We start from the raw sequence: 19,977 nt of genomic DNA on the forward strand, positions 1-19,977 counted from the left end.
CTTTGGGGCCCTCCAGGATGGACAGATGGATCTGTATCATTAAGTATACCGTCAACACGGAACCAGTATACAAGCTTGAAAACCAATGTTGCTTTACTGACTGCTTTTTCCTGCCCATTTCAGAGCACGCTGTACGAGATGGGCTCCCTGGATGAGCAAGGGGAGCAGAGGAGGACAAAGCAACCATTACCAGTGGCAGAAACTAACTTTGTGTGCACGAGTATTCCTCAAGAGCAAACAAAAACTACAACAAATCATCCATAAAACGCAGTCAAAAAGGACTTCGTTTAATTAGTGATATGTAAAGACTTTTGCATAGAAAAAAGGTTAACAAAGTAATGCATAAAAGACCAACTAGGTACAGTATTTTTAAAACAAATATTTTAAAGTATATTTTGCGTAATGTTTAACATTCTCAATGCTTATTGCTTTCTCCACACAGCAGAGAAATCAAGTGCATAATAATACATGCTGTGTTTTATTTTTATTTTTTATTTTTTTTACATAAAATCTCTAGTTCTTGCCTGGATGTATTAAAATACTTAGGTTATTTTAAGTCACTGTAATAAAAAATGAAAGCAAACCATTTTATGCAGCACTAGTTGTCTGGGTATTGACAAAATAATTTACTGACATACCCTTTAATACATTCATTTTGGTTTGGAATCAAACCCACATTACAATGTTGGCATGTTAATAGCCAATTTAAAAATTGTCCCTATCGTAACTTCATTCATACCCAGAGTGATCGTTCTCCCTGTAGTTGATAGTGAAAAGAGAGGGATCTTGCACAGAATCGGCTAAAAGTGAAGGTCCAAATACAGCTAAATAAGTTAATTTAAACACTGAGTCTCTTGTATTGGCATGAATCAATTGTATCCAAGTGTGCACACTTTAAATAGGTGGTTACTTCTGGGTGCATGACAAATTCACTGTTTGTGCAGATACAAGCTAGCACCATATTTAAGCCATAAAAAAGGGTGCCTCAAGGCTCACAGGCAGTGCTGAAATGTTCATTAATCCCAGCACTGCTAAGATAATTGCGTTTACCAGTGCTATGCTAGATGTCACAATATGGCAAGTCTGTACAAAGAAAGTGAGCCAAGGAAGTGAGAACTAGGCCTGTCAAATTGAACATTCTTCCTCTGCAATCTTTTGGCTAAAAAAACCCTTCTCCCCTTCAAGAGCACGCACTTCCCTGGAAAGATATCCAAGTCCTGAAGCTGAATGCAGGATTTCCCCTCTCTCCCATACCATTTCCATACCTGTGCAATGTTATTTTTTTTAGCAGAACACACACATATATATATATATATTTTTTTTTTTCAATGTCAGGCACTTAATGAAACTCAAACTCTTTTTTCTAGCCTGGGGATACCTGGTAGGTGCGATCCCTCACCCCTCTGCCAAACAAGGATGCATAGCTGGAGAATTATTAGTTCTAGTGCCTATGTATTTCCCAGGACACCGCTACATGCCGATGTGGTCACGCTGTTTCTGAAAGCCACTGCTGCTCCCTCAGGGTGCCTCCAGCGAAACAAACCGAGAAAGAAGAAGAAGAAGATGTCACCCCGTGTCTTTTCCAATGCCTGAAAGAAGGAGGACAGCTGTGCCATTCCTCGGCGGGCACCTTGCAGGCCCGTTGGGCAAAGGCAGCCCCTTGGCCGGGCTGAGCAGGGAGGACAGGCTGAGCCCCGCCGGCCGCAGCGTGGCTGTGGGTGTTGGGGGTGTGGGAGAGGAGGGAGCCGGCCCGGGAAGGGACAAGGAGGTGGGGGGGGACTTAAAAGGCTCCAACTTCAGTCCCCCAGGGTCGGTAGGGTTTAGTGCTGCCCCCGCTGCCTGCCTGCTGAGGGCTGGCGGTGGCTGATACGGCCAACGGAGGGGTGATGGCTGTCGCCGCAGCCACAGCGGCGGCGGCCGCGCTGGGGGGAAGCATGGGGAAGGCGCCGGTGAAGGAGAGGGGGAAGCTCTGGGCAGCAGCCGTGGCTGCCGCCGCTGCGGCGTGAACGGTAGCCGAGAGGGACAAGAGGGAGGTAGAGAGAGGGGGGACGCAGGGAGCCACGCTGCCAGCGGAGGGGACTCTGAGGGCGGCGTCGGCGTGAGCGAAGGTGGCAGTGAGCAGGGCAGAGCCGTGGTGGGGGGGTACGTCTGAGGAGAGTCTGCACTGGGCGGCCTCGGAGGCGTGGAGTCCGTTCGGCTGCAGCAAAGCGGCCGGGAGGTGGTGAAAGGCGGCTGCCCAGTGGTGAGGGTGCAAGGGGTGGTGGTGGTGGGCCATGGAGGAGGTCATGGCGGCGGCTTCCCTCTGAGAGGCACAGGTGCTCAGGTGAGACACAAGTCTAACGCGCAGGGGGTCGGACGTGTCGAGACCTTCCACCGAAGTCAGGTATCTCGCGACCTCTGTCAAGCACTCCCGGAAGCCAATGCTCATGAAATCCATGGCCAGGGAATGAGCGTCAAAATAACCTGCAAGGGGAGGGCAAAAGAAGCATTGAGTGTCGCGCCAGCTTCCCAGCCGACGTTAAGGTGACATGGCTACCCCGGTCCCCGCTCAGCCGCCGGATCTCCCAGTTACAGGCTAAGATTTGCAAGGCGAAAAGTTTGTTCTCTGATCTGTAAACAATATGTGCGACCATCCCTGTAATGCAATAGGCTGCAGTTGGTTTTGCAGACAACATACAAATGAGAAGAATTAAGCCCATAAGTACTCGTGATACTTAAAAAGACACACGATAGCTCTCCTGAAAGTCCTCAGCAAGCTGCTTGCGGTGCAGTACTGACCCTGCACGCGCGTGTGAACCAGACGTTTATCCACACAAAGAAGCAGGCTGGAGATCAGGGAGCTTGCACGTACTACCCTGCCTTTTCTTCCCTACGCTGGCACTCCTAGTAACGCCCTCAAACTATTTCTCGACATTGTGAGATAGTTGTTGCAACTGCTGCCGGGGTCCCGTCTACTTCACAGAGTCATTAAGACAATGTGACATACGGTGTTGTTTAACTACAAACTAAAAACATCTTGTCATGACTTTGCACACACACAATAAAAAGCTTTACTGAGAAAACGTTTTATGCAATGCCATTGCTAATTTGGAGATGGAAGACTGACAGTCATATGGTCCATGAGGTATTTCAACAAACAGCAACTGGAGCTCCACAGGCTTGGGACAAAAAAGCATTTGAAAAAAAAATTGCCTTATTAAATGCATATGAAAAGATATTCCCTTTCTAAAAGGGTCTAGCATCAAATCTAGTGCTTAAGTTGCAGCTTGTCAACTACAAAAATCTATTCCAGTTTTTGGAATTTTCCTATTTTAGTTTAAAAGTAGTCTCCTTGGAGGAATAATGTCCTACCCACTCGCAAGCTGTCATGGTGTTTTTTCCTCTGGCTTTCAGTGAATTTTTTTAGGTACGCAGGACTATGATGTGTGTTAGTATATAGATATAATCAAGTGCCCTTTTTATGGAGGATTCTGGCAGCAATAACTACATTGGGCCTTGCACTCTCTTGCACGAAATAATTTCAGTCTTTCAGAAAAATCCTAGCATCTTAGATGGCTGGTTTCATTTTTATCAACTTTCAAACTAGAAAGGAGCCTTTCTGTTGCTGGATGCCCGCATTATAGAATTAACTTGGGCACATTTATAGATGTCGGCACAAAGCCCCTGCCTGCTGTATACTCCTTCTTGCCAAATTACGATGGCACTTCTGACGCAGGCTGCCTTGCTCATCTAAGGCCGTCCGAAACCCAAGAGACATGCCGGCTCGGCCAGCAGATGGGTGGGCAACGAGGGGTCGAGGACTTGTCTCAGCAAGCCCTGACTCCTCGCAGCTTTTTTCCTGCCAGGTCTCCTGCAACCACGGGATCTGTGGAAACGCCGCGGGTTTGAGTGAACCCCCCAGAAATGAACGCCAGGCAGGCCAGTGGTGGCAACCTAGCAGACTACCTGCTCGGGTGCCAGCCAGCCTGGCATGGGGACTGCCTCCACGCCGGAGGCTCCAAGACCTCCGGCAGCTTCAGAGGGGCTGACGCGCAGCCAAAGTCGCCTCCCGGCTCTGGCCACGAGTCAGACAGCCTGGGAGTCCTGGGAGCGCGCGGCTCAAGCCAGGGCTTCCTGGCCTCCCTCCCTCCGGACCGGAGGAGACGTGGGGGATGTGGTTGTTACCAGCTTCCCCTGAGTCTGAGCTGCTGGCTCTGTGATGAGCCGTTCCAAAGCCCTGGTGATCCTGGCTCCCTCTCAGTCTCCTATGGTGGCCGAGACATGCAAACAGAGGGGAGATGAGAGCTGGGACTCCCAAGCTCCGTTATGTTTTGATTGCGATGGCTATCTTTTCCAGGTTTCCCCTTTGCTGGCTTCCCCCTTCTGAGAGAGACTTAAAAATATCATTTCTTGTTTCTTTCCAAAACCCAAGAACATCCTCCACCACCACCCACACGCATACATGCCGGCGTTTTGTCGCGAATGGGAAGTCTTGGCTTTTCTTCAGCTCTCCTGGTAACATAGGAGAGCGGCTAAGTCAGTTGAGCTATAGTAACCCATGCTGCTGACCCAGGTGTCAGTCACCCAAGCTAAATTTGCAGTGAAGCCGCAAGAAAACAACACTTGAGGTCCCAGCAAGCTACTCGCTGTTGACAAACTACTCCTCCCCTGTGCTTGCTTGCATGGTCAGCGGAAAGCCCTGGCCCCAGGCCAAAATAACAACTCAACATGAGCAGGAGACCATTTCCCACACCTGCGTCAAGGGCGTCAGAGACGCAGAGTCCGCGCAGGACCTCAGAGGCGGCAGCCTGCCTGCCTGGGCAGCTCCAAAAAAAGCAGAGAAGGGATGGGAGGCATGTCGGGTTTTCTTCCACCGTGCCCACCTCGGGCTCAGCGCGCTGAGCAGCAGCCAGCTCCACCCTGGCTTTCCTAGCCCCAGGCATTTCCCATCGTGGGTGTCCTCCCTTTCTGTGCGAGGAGGAAGAGGACGAGCTCTCTCCAGCCCTCAACGCAGGGGAGAATAAGGGTATCAGGACGCATTTCTCCCTCCCTGCTGCGATAATAGCTTTTGTCCATTGGAAAAATTATGGAACTCATTTTTTTTGCTGATGTGAAAAAAGTTTGTGGCTCGAAAGATGAGTTACAAAGTGGGAATAACTACACTTGCAAATAAAACAAAAAACACCCTTAAAAACACCCTAAGAAATTATATTTAAAGATGTTACTTAGGTTGCAAAGTAAAACATCGAGCAAGCAGGAAACACAGACTTAAACTTCGCCCGGTACTAACTCGCAAACCTATTTTTCTTAAAGTTTCTTAATCTGTGCAGTGAGATTACTCTTATCTCTGGGTCAGAAGGAGAAGATAAAAGTCAGCGTATTTGTGAAGCGATCAGGTGCTATATTGATGTGCCACCCACCACGGACCGTGATGTGGAAGGCGGCTGCGGCTATCAGCCGGCATCGCCTCTCCACGCACCCCGACGCTTCGTCCTTCCCCACACCGCCCTCCGCCAGCCCCAGGCACGCCGGTGTCAGCCGGGGCAGGGAAAGGCACGGCGGCGGTGGCAGACCAAAGAAGAGACTGCAGGACGTGGGACTGCTAACAAAACCCGGGCTTGTCTGGTCGCAGCCGGAGGCTGGGGCTCTGCCGGCACCTCTCTCTGCCCGGCAGCTCCCATCCCAGGCACTTCAGCCCCTGCTCCACTAGCTGGGGCCACCCAACCTGATATAAATAATCCCCCAGATACTTGTTTTTTGGGCAGGGAGGCAGGGGAAGGAGGGTTGACCTCCCTGCCCTCCCGCCATCGGTGCAGGTATCTGAGGGGTGGGAGCTGCCGCGGCTTTTAAGGGGAGTGATGTGCAGCGTCAAGCGGGGGTCAGGGTGGGATAGCTGTCCCGCACGTCGCGTGGGGAGGATGAAGTGAAACAACCACAGCTTCCCTCAGCAGCTGGGCGTCCACGGCCCTGTGCACGAAGTGAGACAGAGCTTGGGGAACGCCAGCAACGCAACCACGCAAGTACAGACGGCGCCATCACGCACACACACGCAGGATCTGAATTCAAATTGCACAAGCGTGATCACTTCTGGCGTTTCATAACTTGCAAGAGCATAGCTTTACCACCTAAATAGTGCTTTTTATAGGTCATTTTTAGATATAATAGTAACTTTTTTTTTTTTTAGATTTAATTTTGCACATTTTCCAAGGAATCAAGAGGTGCGTCTGTTAAATGAAGGACAATGAAATCCCTTTCATCTCTTATAGAACAAGCTACCCATAAATTTTAAGTTGAAATGGACGCCTAGTAAAAGCCTCTTAACACTTAGAAAATACGTATGCCAGCTCGGTGTTAATTTTCACAAATAACAGAACACCAGCCTTCAACATACTTTCCTGTAACTATCTGTTGTTAAGAATGCACTGATTATAAACTGAATTCTATAATCGCTGCAATGTACAGACAGGAACAGTAATTCAGTCATGGGCTAAAATCTTTTGAGTTTAATCAAAGAAGGAAGAGAGCGAGCAGCAGCTGCCTCTCTTCTAGCCTTTACCTACATGGCAGAATGGGTCAATGAAAAATCGGCCGGTTTCCGTTGCAACAATTTGAACCACAATCACAGTCGACGGCAGGGGACACGGGACCGTGCTTACAAGAGGCCAGCGAGTTTTTCACTCCAACTAAGTTCCAAAATCATGACTATACAGAAATACCTCGTGGGTGGCTGAAACCATTTGGCCTCCAGCCTCGGGACGGCCAGCTTGCACAAGCGAGGTACGCTCGACTCCCAGCAGCCGGCTGACCCAGTGGGTCAGCCAGGGCAGCCCCTGCGTCACACCAGCACCCACTAACAGGGAACTACGCAGACCTCTGACACACAAATATACCATATAAATATGAGTGCAGAGAGCAAGCACGGCTGCTTGTCTGCTTTATCAGATACCTGGAGCTGCATGGAGCAAGACTGGGTTTTGTTCCGCTGAATGAAGACGGTCTAACCTGGCGTTAAAAAGTCTTCCCAGAGCAAGGAAAATACATAAACAATAATGAAAGTTCGTCTCCATCCACTTCCTTCGGTATAGCTGCTGGATAATGAGGTTTAGCATCGGTTTTGGGCTACACAATTGTTGCCACAAACCTCCTGTTTATGTTTGGTGTTTGTGTATTTGTTTTGTCTCCCTGTGCAGATTTCAGTGCTCTTTGGAAACCCCAAACAAATCTCTGACTGGGCTGCCTGTGAATGAAGCCTTTACTCCCACAGTGTTATGAAAGCAAACACAAGCCCAGGGTCAAGTGCTTCTTTTGTCCCAGTAGTTCTTTCCCACGAGTTCAATCCTGCCATTAGCATTGATTTCCACTCCTTTAATCTGGAAACGCCTATCACAGCTCCTCAAAGCACTTTTTTTTTGCTGAAATTTCCCCAAATATTAGAAAAGAAATCACCAGCGCCTTACCTTTACCTCCCGTCGCCTGCAGCATCTTCAGATGATCCACTGTCATTTGCAGTATTTCCGCTTTTTCTAATTTGGCAGATCCCTTTGAGATAAGAGACTTGTATAAATAAAGGCTTACAAGTACTAGAAACTTTAATTTGATATACTTTCCACTGAGCTCAGCCTTATGGTTTCAATTTCCCCTATCATTAGGACGTTCTCGGCCTAATTCTTTCGTGAGCATCTGCCTCCCAGACTTTGTCTAAAGAGTAATGCCGTCTCCTCTCTAGCGATACAAGCGGCAGCAGCACAATTTTGCTTTATTAAGGATATAGCTTAGCATATCTCTGGCCTTGAAGACAGTGTAGAGATGACATCTTCATGAAATGAGAGAAACATGTCACTTTCTGGACTTTCTTTTTACCAGCAAACACCAATGGAGACGGGTCTGCGCAGTGATCGATGAAGACCCTGCTGCAACATTTTTTTTCTGCTTTTACCAGTAGGTGTCCCTGTGGACACACACCCAGAAGAAACCCTCTTTCTTAATCGCCTATTAATTTTCGACATGTCATTTGGCTGCTGAATATTCTATTCTCATTCTCGACTGAAAAAACAACTGCACAGTCCACAGTATTTTAAGTTAGCGAGAGGCCTAGTTTGCAGGGACATGAAGGCTAAACATTGTGAAAAAGAAAGGCTTTAGCTCCTCTGTCAGTAAAAATCTTTCCTGTTACCGAGGGTGGGTCACAGAACTATGAAAAAGTGTTGGAAAAGTACAAAATACAACTCAAAAGGTAGTATTAATATATTGACCTATGAATAAAGCTATTTTGCGCGGTAGCATTCCCTTCAATATCTGGAGCACGCCCAGACGAATGAGTTGACCATGCAAACGTTATTTCGGCGCAAGAGATCATCCCTTGGCATGAGTTAAAACCAGGGCTGCACAAGCTTCGGCCACCGGCGGATGGCATCCTGCAAGCCAAATTTTTCTCTTAGTTATCATCCGGGCCACCTCCCTGCCGTCGGCTCTCCTGCAGCCCCAGCCGGCTTCGCCCAGGTTGCCTGCGTGTGAATTAGGTAAGGCTTACACCCTCCTCCGCGGCCCCGCTTCGCCAGCCCTCATCTCTGCGAGGGACTCTGCAGAGCAGAGCTGTGATTTGGGAAGGGAGGGAGGGAGGGAGCGAGGGAGGGAGGGAGGCGGAAGCGAAACTAAACCTCCAACTTGGAAACTTCAGTGAGCTGAATGTCAAGGAGCTGGAAGAGGACCGATGACTTTGTCCTTGGCATATTTCGGAAAAATGGTGGGGCTTTCTGAACAAAATACAGCGCGCACTCATTTTTACGCCAATATATTTTTTTTTTCAATCCACTTACTGCTTTCAGTGCTTTCCTTCTACAAATGGTGGTGCGCGTGTTAATTTTTGGTCCGAATTCCCCATTTGACATGCAACTACATCCTGTACTTTTCTCAGACTTCATCTTTTCCATAGACACAGTACAAGACATCTCAGTGAGAGTGACTAATAGCTAAAAACTGCATGGCGCTGGGTAATTTCCAAAGGCTCTGTAGGACTTGTTTTATAATGTTTGTGGTTTGCAAGAAGTAAACAATAAAATGGGACAAACAACTGTTGTCTCTTGCCCCTGTTTATCTAGCTGAAAATACCCGTCACTCCGTTTTGCCAGAACCTACGCAAGGGCACAGTACAACTACTAGTTACTAAAAGCATATTGCAAGTGACACAAGGGATGCTCTCACCATTGATTACAATATTTAAAATTTCTTTTTAGCTTTTGTTCAGACCAGGGAGGTAACAGGCCTAATACAGTGCGGTGCTCGCCCCACAGTTACCACTGGCATTCAGCACCTCGCAATCCTGCTCTCAAATTTTACTTTCTGTTTTTTATTTTACTGTTACAAGGAAGTCAGATTCTTTATTTTCAGTTGGTTCCTTTTTATTGAAAGGTAGTGTCAATTGCACATATCCATAGATCTTCAGATACCTTCAGTAAAACAGGAACAAGGCTAAATATTGAATCAAATTCCAAAAAACAAAAATCAAGATATGGAAAAGTAAATAAATCGTTTAATTTGAATGGGATAAACAATATGCCCTTTTTTACAGGACAGATTGTGTTCTAAGCTTTTGGTCTGTAATTTCATGACCAAGGAGCTGAACCAAAGTTAGCTGGATCCTTCCAGCCTTCCTACTGAATACTTTCTCACTGAAATTCTTTGAACATATCACTGACTTCACTAGCTGACATGACATGGGCCTATTCCCTCTCCTAATGCCCTGGTTCTAAAGCGTCATTTTAAAACATGAATAATCCAGACTGTCTGTTCCCTTTTCAGGAAACTGGATTGATTAATTTGCAACTGAAATTACAGATTCAAAAATAAAGGTTTCTTAAAGTAGGGGCGAATTAAATTATATTTAAAGATTTAGACAAAAGGATAATTGATATACACGTTTGGGGGAGTTGTGTTGGGTTTGTTTTGTTTTTTTTTTGTTTTAAATACGGAGTAAAGCGCATTTTTAACAAAACCACTACTGGAATTCATCGAAAGAACAGAGGCAACATGAACACTGTTACCCTTCAGGGAAAAACAAGCCAAAGAATAGAAATGTTTTTCAGCCTCATAATGAATTATGTTTCTAATAGTTTCACCACAAGAAAGCATTTTATTGAAATGCCTGCTTTGTGCCAGATCAGGACACATAAAATATTATTTTCATAAGTTTTACAAGAGAACTAATATTACCAGACGAGATACAGAATTAAAAAAAGGGCTTACTTGTTTTTCAAAAGCAGTTGGCACAAGCCGCCTCAGCTCTGATAAACTGTTATTTATACGGTCCCGGCGCCTTTTCTCTATAATCTATTCCCAAAAAAACAAAACACATTAAGTTTATAAAAAAATGTTGAAAGGCAAAATCACAGCACACATGCAAATTGTCACACGGGAAAAGAATTAAACGCAACGTACCCCTCTTCTTTTCTTTCTGGCCATAATCTGAGATGTTGTTGTTGGGGAATTTGATCGAATGACAGAACTATTACTTTGCCTGTGAAACAATAAAAGTATGTCAGGTGTTGCACAACTTGACACCGCTCTTTGAAGATACCTTAGGTCAACATACTAAGCACGCATAGTCCCTGTCACGACATTTTCAATGCTTGGAAGATGTGGTTTGCACTGCACAGTATTTTTAGAGTGAGAGACATTTCATTTTTTGCTGCCCCAGCACATATTTTGAATTGACAGAACACTCTTTTGGAAATAAAGTCCCTTTCTGGAGACAGTTCACTGCCCAACTCAGCGGATTTTGTTTTCATTGCATATAAAGCCCTGCGTACCAAATACAGGCTGAAAAACCAAGTCCAAAACCACGTGAACCATCTCCATACGCTAACAGCAGTGGTAAGTTTGTGTATCCGATGCCACAACCTCTGCCTGGCCTGCTAGCTTTTGACATTCCTGCCCATCGCGACAAGAGTCAACAGATGCTCCAGTACAAAGCTAGTTGCCCAGCTCGGGTCAGTTGCATTGTCCCGCACGAGGAGCAGAATTCAAAATCCACTTTCAAAACTGCACTACCTACAAGCATGAAAACGCTTTTACTTCATCATGAGCGAGGGAAAAAAAATAATAATCCAGTAGCTTTTGATACACATTTAGCTACCGGTGCGGACGAGACGGGTCTCCGGTGCATGTACCCCTGAAGTGGCAAGACCACCTTTGCCGTCCAGCGCGGTGGTGGCGGAGGTCGCAGGCCGTCCCTCCTTCGGCAAACACTGCCGCTCACCCGCACCTGGCACACCGGCTTTGCTGAAGTTCCCGTTCCACAACTGTGGATCCCTGCTCACTTTCACAGCTCATTTCCCACTGGCGCCGATTCCCTGAGGTCGTTCGGCCCGCTCAGGCGCTATTTTGGAAAAGACCTGATTGGAAATGGCAAATTAAGCGGAGCTAATGAACTGGCAGCAGCCTTGGTGGCTCACAAGCTACTTGAGCGCTCCGCATAATTTCGAGGCTCGGGCAGACAGACGGCGGGGCCAATTCCTGGGGGGCTATCAACAAGCTGCTAGTTGGCCTGGAGGGGGACAAACCCCCCACCCCCGGCGGGGCGGCCGGGTTTCCCCCCTCGCTCTGCCCCATCCCGGGGCCCATCCCGGGCTCCGCCGCCGCCGCCCGCGGAGACAGCGGCCCCGGGGGCACGGGGGTGTCCCACTTACCCCGAGTAGTTGTTCTCACTCCCCACGTCTATCGTCTCGTCCATGTCGCTGTCTGAGGTAGTTTCCTCGCAAGGTCGCTTCATCGTGGGCACAGGACGCGGCGCAGCTTATAGCCGCGGTGAGGGGCAGAGATAAATAAATCCGGGGGGAGGGGGGGGGGGGGGGGATAGCGGCCCCGACACGACTCGGCTCGGCTCCGCACCGCCACCAGAGCAAACCCTCTCTGAGCCGCTTTCCCACGCCGCGGCACAGCCTCAAGCCCGACGGACCGCCCCCGGCAAGGCCCGCCCCGCCGCGGGGGGGCGGGGGGGGACGGACGTGGGCGGTGAGGGGGGGACGGACCGCCCACCGCAGGGCTGCGGAGCCGTGCGGAGAAGCGCGGAGGAGCGGGCGGGTACCCCGCGGGGAGCCGAACGGGGTAGATGCCCCCGGCAAAGGGCTTGAGGGATTGGGGGGGGGGGGGGGGGCGGGGCTGCGGGGCATCCCCGGGGCTCGCCCTCCGGGGAGAAGAAGGGGGATCTGGCTCCCAGCCCTCCCATCCCGCCGGAGGATGGGGCAGGGGGCGGCCCCACTATCTCAGCCGGCATTTTGGGGGGGGCTTGCTGCCCCCGACCAGTAAGCCCCGAGCCAGATCAGCCCCCCGCCCCGTCCTGCAAAGCCCCCGGCGGTGCCGGGCAGCCCCGGCCGCCGCTCCTGGGATGCCGCAGGGTGTCTTGTGGGGCACAGGGGCGCGGGCTTGTGGGTTGTGTAAATCCCGGGAGAGGTATAAATCCCGGGAAAGGTATAAATCCCAGGAAAGGTGTAAATCCCGGCCCGGGCGGGCGGGCGACTCCGTCCGCCCCGTCCCACAGGGCTCCCACGGGTGCACCGAGGGGTAGCGGGCACTTGCAGGGACGGGAGCCAAGCACGGCGATAATCCCGGCTGGAAAGGACTTGGAGGAAGCTTAGCGGCTGGGTTACCGGCAGAGCTGTAACAGGCGGGTTTTATTTTGCTTTCCTTTATGTCGTGTCCCTCTCGTTCCCCGGTACCCCTCTTTCCCGTTTGTTTGTTTTGTGCTTTCTAATTCCGGATTCCTGATAAAATACATTCGGAGGGTTATGTTCTCCGCGGAAATTTAATCATCTTTCACCTTCGGTGACTGTGACACCCGTTGGTCCCCCCTCCGTTCCCTTTGACACCTTCCTGGGAACAGCAGCCCGGAGGATTTGCCGCCGGGCGGTCGGGCGGGGAGGCGATGGGGCTGCCCCGGACGAGCGGCAGCCCCATCGCTTCCCCGCCCGACCGCCCGGGGCTCCGAGGACCGCATTCCCCACAATAGACCCCTTTGATGGGATCTGACCACAACAACAACAAAAACAAAAAAAAAAAAAAAAGGAAAAGGAAAAACCACCAAAAAAAAAAAAAACGAACGAAAAAACACCCCCAAAAAGTATCGGGACCGTTCGGGAGAAGTGGAATAGCAGAAGCGGCTGACTTCAATTTGAAGCACAAGCGCTTTCGAAACGTGGGCGCAGAGTCAGCGGTTTTACTGCTCGGTGTGAGGTTTTCCAGATATAATAATAATAATAATAATAATAATAATAATAATAATAATAATAAACAACTTCCCTTCGTTGCCTGTGCTGTAAGAACTCGAGGGACCTGCGAGGGCCGGGCCCGGTGCCGCCGCCGCCCGGGGCGCCCCGGGAGCGGCCGGGAAACGCTGCTCCGCCGCAGGAATCGCTTTTCAGAGGGCGGGGGGGGGCGACGACGAGATTTGGTAGGTCTGAGCGAAAATCCGTGTTACCTCGCCTGGGCTGCAGCTGCTGGAGATGCGCCTGCAAACGCTTCCGAAATGGGGCAACAGGCTCGTGGGGTGGGTTTTTGAATCCCCGCTAAACTATTTCAATCACCCGGGGATATCGGTGCGATTCCGAGCTGTCTCGGGGGTTTGCACAGAAATCTTTAATGTCACGCGTCGCTGCCGCTGGATTTATAATTTCTCCTCTCTCTGGAAATAGTTCCTGCTGCCTTACGATTTATTTTTTTTTTTTTCTTTTTCCTGGGGCACACGTCTCCCCTGCTTTTCTCCTACGGAAACCTGAGCTATCCCGTGTTTACCTCCCCCAGTAGGGCTTATGTCAGCCTTGTTTTGTCGTGGATCCGGCTACTAAATCCTCCTGGCAGCCTTGCCGAAGTCCCTCCTCCGGGAAGCTCCTAATGTTAGCAGGCAATTACTGTTTTCTGTTTGCCCAGATTAATTTATTTTTTTTTTTTAAGGTCTACCTGCTCCTTGGGGGAGGAATTACGGGTTGTCCCGGGACTCAGGCCCCTGCTGGGCTCCTCGCCAGCATCCCCGCCAGGTCCCGGGCTCGCCGGCGGCGGCAGGTGCGCTGTGGCAACGGGGGTGCGTGTGTGTGTGTGGCTCCGTGGGGGCTCCACGGTCCCCCGCGGGCAGGGCCACCACCGCGACCCACGGATCGCGCAGGGGCTGCGGCGGGCCCTCCGCGCCCGGGGAGCCACCGCGGCGGGGCCAAGCCTCTTGTCGTGCTTAGGTACCCGGTGGAAATAATGTCCTGTGACTCGCGTGTCCCTTTCTCTAGTGGCCCCGTTAAAGCGGGGCTTCCCGGCGCATTTTCGGCAGAGGGATTACCGGCTCTGCTCGCAGCGAGCAGCGTTGACAGGAGCGCGTTTGAAGCCCGGAGAAACGCGTCTCTCCCTCCGTTCCCTCCAAAGGGAAAAAAGCGGCCCGACCCGCCGGCGCTCAACGCCTTCCCGCCTGGAAGCCGCGGGGCTCCCGGGGGCAGCCCCCGCACTCGCCTGGGGCCGGTGGGGTCGGTGGGGCCGGTGCCCCCCGCGAGGGGCTGAAGGGTGGGGGCGTTTCCAGAATTGGCTCGCAGAATAAAGGAAAGCGGGACATTTCTCCCTCCATCCATAGAGGCGGCTGCCGTAGGGAAGCGGCGCTCGTCTCCCCCCCCCCCCCCCCCGCCCCGTACCCCATCCCCGAAAATGAATCTGGCAATCTGGCATTTTCCCCGACATTTCAGGATTGCCTTTTTTTTTTTTTTTTTTTTTTTTACGAAGCTGTGAGACGTTTCTAGGAGTTTTAAAGAACGTTTTTAAAATGAGCGTGGCCTCCTGAAGGAGCTGTAGTTTTACCCAACAGCTCTTTTCAAGGAGAATTAAGACTGTCCCGAGTTTCTTTCCAGGGCACTCAAACTTTTAGTCTTAGAGCTGTTTTTTGTTTTTTTTTTTTTTCATATTTTACCCTCTCCCTATTAAACAAACATTTACATCCCATTTCCTTCACCCAGTAAGCAGCCTCTTAGGGATAACTGTTCTATTAGTTTTAAGTTACTTTCTCCTATTAGGCAGCTCTGAGAACAGCGGAGAAAGACAATCCACATTCATGGACTATGGATAATGGCGCTATTTTTTTCTTCATAGACTCATCATTAACTGCCAGGAAAAGCTGTAAAAGGAAAGAAAAGCTTGTCTTGATTTTTTTCTCTGACATGATTGTAACTAAAAGGTTAAGATAATTTCTAGTTAAATTCATTCCAAGGTGGGGATGGGCAGATTGAAGAAAGAGCAGAGAACTGAGGAAACCATGAGTTATGATACTGAAGGAAATAATGCTCAAAAAAGGTGGAGAGGCCTTAAAATGCATGGCTTTGCCTAGACAGTGGCTTCACATTGTGGAGGAATATTTGACTATTAACTGGGCTGTAGGACTCTTGCTAGTGGGTAAACGTTGGGGCTGGTCCATAGGTGGTTGTTAAGGTACTACAATAACTGAATAGATAGAGATAGAATTGCCCTGCCCTGAGGCGCACAATGTGATCACCCCAGTAGATCGCTTCAGTTTACTTCAGTTTTGGAAAGTATAAAAATTGCACAGAGACTTGCTCTAAGAAACTACAATTTCAAGCTGGATATAATTTAAAAGTAAAGTAGGAAGGAAGGAAGATGCAGTGGGTATTCGTAGGTCTTTCTCAGTGGTGTCTTTTAATGTTTGTCATTGAGTTACACCTCCACAAATCTGATCTCGGTGAAGTAGTGGAGCTGACTATCACGTTCTTAGGCTGACCGTGAAAACATAACTCCGCGTCCCCTGTGATGTGTCACACTACTTCCCTGCTTTCGGTGCCTACAGAGGTCAATGAATGCACTCTCCTGGGTCGAGTGCTTCCTCCTGGCCCCTGGTGAATAGGTGCTGCGCATTTGTCCGGTCCTCCCATTAAATGCATGAAATGCTCTCCCTGAGAGCTGTCACTGCTTCATAGGTGACAGGGAAGGACAGGAATACCTCCTCTGGCTCCCACAGAATCAAGGACCCAGGGCTGTGCCATCTGGTGATAATGAGGATGGTTGAGCAGCACTCCATGGAAGACAGGCTGCTGGAGAGGACAAACCCTGCAGTTGAAGAGCCTCGTCCTTAACTCTTTGCACCTTGGCACGCTTCCTATGTGAGCTCAGGAACTTAGGACAATTAATTAAATTAACAAAAGGTGTAAATAAAAAGTGTCTGTGAACTGTATTGAACCTCAATTTGCATGCTCTTATTCACAACAGAACTGGCTGCTATTTGATTTAAATTAATTCACTTTCAGAATAAAATAACACTGAATAGAATAAAAGCAGCTTTAGTTTTGAATGGATGTCTACATAGAATTGTTTGTGGTTTAACTAATCCACTTTAAAAATTAACTCTATTAATTTTCCTGGGCATTTCCATCTCGCCTAGCTTGTTTTGTCTCTCTATTTTAGTCCACTACGAGTAAAATGGAAATAGTAATTGCCTCCTAACATTTTAAAATCATTGTGTCGAAGGGTCTTGGTAATCACAGCATTTTGCCCGCTCCTCAGCGTATATGTTCTGCAAAAGCCAGGTCTTGATTTTCTACACATGTGCAAAATCCTTGCCTGGTAGTGTTTTACGAGGACTGTACCCAGCTGTACACAACCACAGGAGACAGGCAGCAGTGGGGAATTAGGGCCTCGTTGTGCATTTTAAACTTTCACTGAACATCTCCTTGGCTTCAGCTCTGTGTTTTCTGCAAAGACTATGGGCCAAGATTTGAGAACTCTCTAACTTTAGTCATCTTAATGAACGGTCTCAATGGTGTTAATGGGAACTAGGGCACTTTCTTTATTAATGGAAATCAGGCCACTTAATTACCTCACAAAAATATACAGAACCTAGTCTCACGATTTTCTGCACAACACGAATTATGAACTCTAATCTATTTTCTAGGTAGTTCTATTAAAATCCATAGCACTGTAGCAAGAATAAAATTATCCTATTATAATGGAAATAGAGTACTTACTTGTAAAAATGAGCACATAAACATAGCTTTCTCATTGAAACTCATTTCTGTTTAAATGAATTTTCACAGTGCTCAAGCATGGTTTGACTAGCTCTTGCTGCTAGTAACTGTGGCAAGGCTAGATAAACATATCCTGTGTCCAAAATGGGAAACTTCTTGATTTTTTTTATCAAAACTTGGTGGGTTTTGGACTAAAGGTATCTATCTTTGTTAGTTCCTTCTTCCTAGTCAGCTTTACTTCAGCATTTTCCTTTCTTTCTTGAATGTTTTCACTCCGAATAGTACTTATTTTATGCTTTTTGGTTGCCAAAAACTGGAGAATTGTCATTATTTGAATTTTGTTGTTGGTTGTTCTTTTAAAATAAAACCTAAGATGCTTTCCAGAGAGTTAGGAAGGAACCAATTTTCAGGGAGTGCTAAGGAAACAGCAATGGCGTTAGCCAAGTTTCCTTTATGAGAGAAAATTTTGTATCATCTTCAGACATCAAACCTAGCTGTTAATAACACAGCACATCACCTAATACTCTAAAAATACCCCTGGGTATAGACTCTGCATATAACAAAAATAAGACCCCATATATTCTTGCTAGATCCATGGTATTTTAATGAACTTCCTCGGTAACAGTAGTCACTGTTGGCACCTGGGAGTGACTGTGGAACTACAGATCCTGCAAAGTCAGCTAAATAAAAGGACATACTAAATATCTATTTGTCAGCAGAAGTTTCTGGAAAAAAAAAATTAATGAAAACATGTTCCAAATCTCTGCAATAAAACCTGTGGGGTCAAAAATTAATACCCAACTGGTAAAATTTGTACCCAAATTAAGCAGACATAAATCCAGTCAAAAGCCAGAGCCTTTCACCAGAGAAGAGTTTGGATATGGATCTTAAGTCGAAGAGGTGAACTGGTTTTCCCCAAACTGTAAGTTTTAAATACTGCCATGTATGTGTGTCCATGAAGAAGTCAGTTATTCTAATTTGCAGAAAGTTCCCTTTTGTCAGTCGCTCTCATTTTCTGAGGGAGAGAAATTGCCTTTATCTTGGTGGTGCTCAGTCTTGTGTCTTGTGTCTGCTTGTGCTTAAACAAGTATTTTTGTGATTCTTTATTTAACATCGCAATTGATCCTGCTGAGCTTTAACCAGGAAAACCTGTGATGACTGAATAGGACTTTTGCTTCAATAAAGAATTTGAAGAGCTCTCCATAAGAACTGGGCCTAATTCCAATTTTCTTCTCACTTCTAAAAGAAAAGGATACTGTCAAGGTATTTTTGATTTATGGTGATGAACATTTTTCTCGCCGTCAAAATATCAACATTACTTTGGTAATATTTTAGTTTAACATCTTTCTGATTAATTTTACTGTCTGCTTCTTTTTTGTTTACACACAATTGAAAATAAATATGTCATGTTACAGAAAAAAGAGGTAAGACTCTCTTTGAGAGGAAAGCTCTGAGGCTCTGAGGACATCAGGCTAATTCTCAGTGACTTAAAAAGTATTCACTGTTCTTTGTGGTGCAAGAGATGAAAAAAATATGTGCAGGCCAAAGGCTTTCCAAAAGTGCTAAATGCTAAATGCTTTATTTTGCTTGGTAGGTTGTTTTTCTTGTGTTTTCTTTTTTATGGCAGATGTTTACCAAAGAACATTTATAATTACTGTGAGAGAGCACTTTGCTTTTGGTGCTTGCTGGTTCTGCGTGGATGTTGGTGCTTACCTTTGCAAGGAGAAGAGTTTTCATTTTTGGACCCATGCTGTTCCTATTTTGGGCTCCATCGCAGGACCCGAGGTGGTTGGCACCCCTTCCTCGGGCCTGCGACCCTTCTTGGGCAAATGGACGCTCCCACTGCCGGAATACCATGAGGACTCTGGGTGTTTTTCTCCTGGTGTTAAGGACAAAACAGACACTTATTTCATGTTTCTTCCCTTCACCCCCCACTGTAGTTGCTGTTGTGTTGTTTCTCACCATGCAATGCTTTTTTAACTGAAGAGTTTAGCTTCCTTTTCTGAGCCAAACCTCAGGACTGCAACTTTCTCTCCTGGCTGATTCTTTCAGGCCCTCACTCCTGCTTGGAAAGCCGCTCTCTCTGGCCTTCTGCAGGCCCCTCTCCTCAGCTTCTTTCCTTGCCTCTGATTTTTTTTTTTTTTTATAGGCTTTCCCTATCTTTGGCTTTTACACAGCCAGAACAGAACTTCTTCCTTCTTAAAGCTCTGGTCTCCTCTGCTTCCTCTGACATGGCTGAGGGCATCAGTTCTTCCAGTCTTGGTGAGAACGGTTTATAATGCTGGTGCTTTCTCTGCCCTCTTGTTTGCTTAGGCGTGAAGGATGTCTCCAAGTGTGGCTATCAGGTCTTTCTACAAAAAAACAGAATAGTCTGACTTTTCTGCTAGATAGACTAAACTTGGTTCGGGCTTCTGTCTGTCTTCCCAAGCACACCTCCTCTCTCTGCTTCTGGACTGTTAGAAAAGCTGTTCAGTTCATCCTTCTGGTTAATAGCTCTGGCCACATCTCTCCTGTCAGCCCCTCTGGCTTGCTCATTCCTACACTGCCTGAAATACCCTGCCTTCACCATCTTGGCCCTTCCCCAGCCCTCCCTCACCAAAGCCTTTTCTCTTACCATATTCTCTCCTCCTTTCTTCCCCTACTCTGGTCAAACCAGACTTACCTGCCTTCTCTGCTCCTATGCACGTAAAGAGTTTCTGAAGCATTTTGGTGGATTTTCCAGACACGCTCGGGGTTAGTGGTGGCTGCGCAGGGCTTCCAAACATGAGGGCTGTGATGGTCATCGATGTCATCTGCTGAGACTCACCATACTGATTTTCCAGGCTCAGCAGACACTCCCTGGAGCAGACTAGCTCCACTAGTTTCCAGGCTATATCATAGTTGCACTGCTAGTGTATCTTCTGTATTAAGTTTATATTTTTTCTGGGCCTAAGCATAGGCACTGTAAACCCTGGATGCCCCCCAGGCTACTAGGTATGTCCATGGCCCTAAGCCGCCAAAATGT

The 19,977-nt window shown here is 47.9% G+C and overlaps 1 protein-coding gene across 1 annotated transcript; it reads right to left on the reverse strand.

Moving 5' to 3' along the window:
- Positions 1-271: 271 nt before the first annotated feature.
- On the reverse strand, positions 272-11,779 carry HEY2 (hes related family bHLH transcription factor with YRPW motif 2). The gene is made up of 5 exons (XM_082481445.1): positions 11,664-11,779; positions 10,414-10,492; positions 10,222-10,305; positions 7,437-7,518; positions 272-2,463 (listed from the first exon to the last, which is right to left on the reverse strand). Exons 1-5 carry the CDS (start codon positions 11,744-11,746, stop codon positions 1,781-1,783), a joined length of 1,011 nt encoding a protein of 336 aa, XP_082337571.1. The 5' UTR covers positions 11,747-11,779; the 3' UTR covers positions 272-1,780.
- Positions 11,780-19,977: the final 8,198 nt, after the last annotated feature.

The sequence above is a fragment of the Vanellus vanellus genome (assembly GCF_965231255.1).
Source record: "Vanellus vanellus genome assembly, chromosome: 3".
Taxonomy (NCBI): domain Eukaryota; kingdom Metazoa; phylum Chordata; class Aves; order Charadriiformes; family Charadriidae; genus Vanellus; species Vanellus vanellus.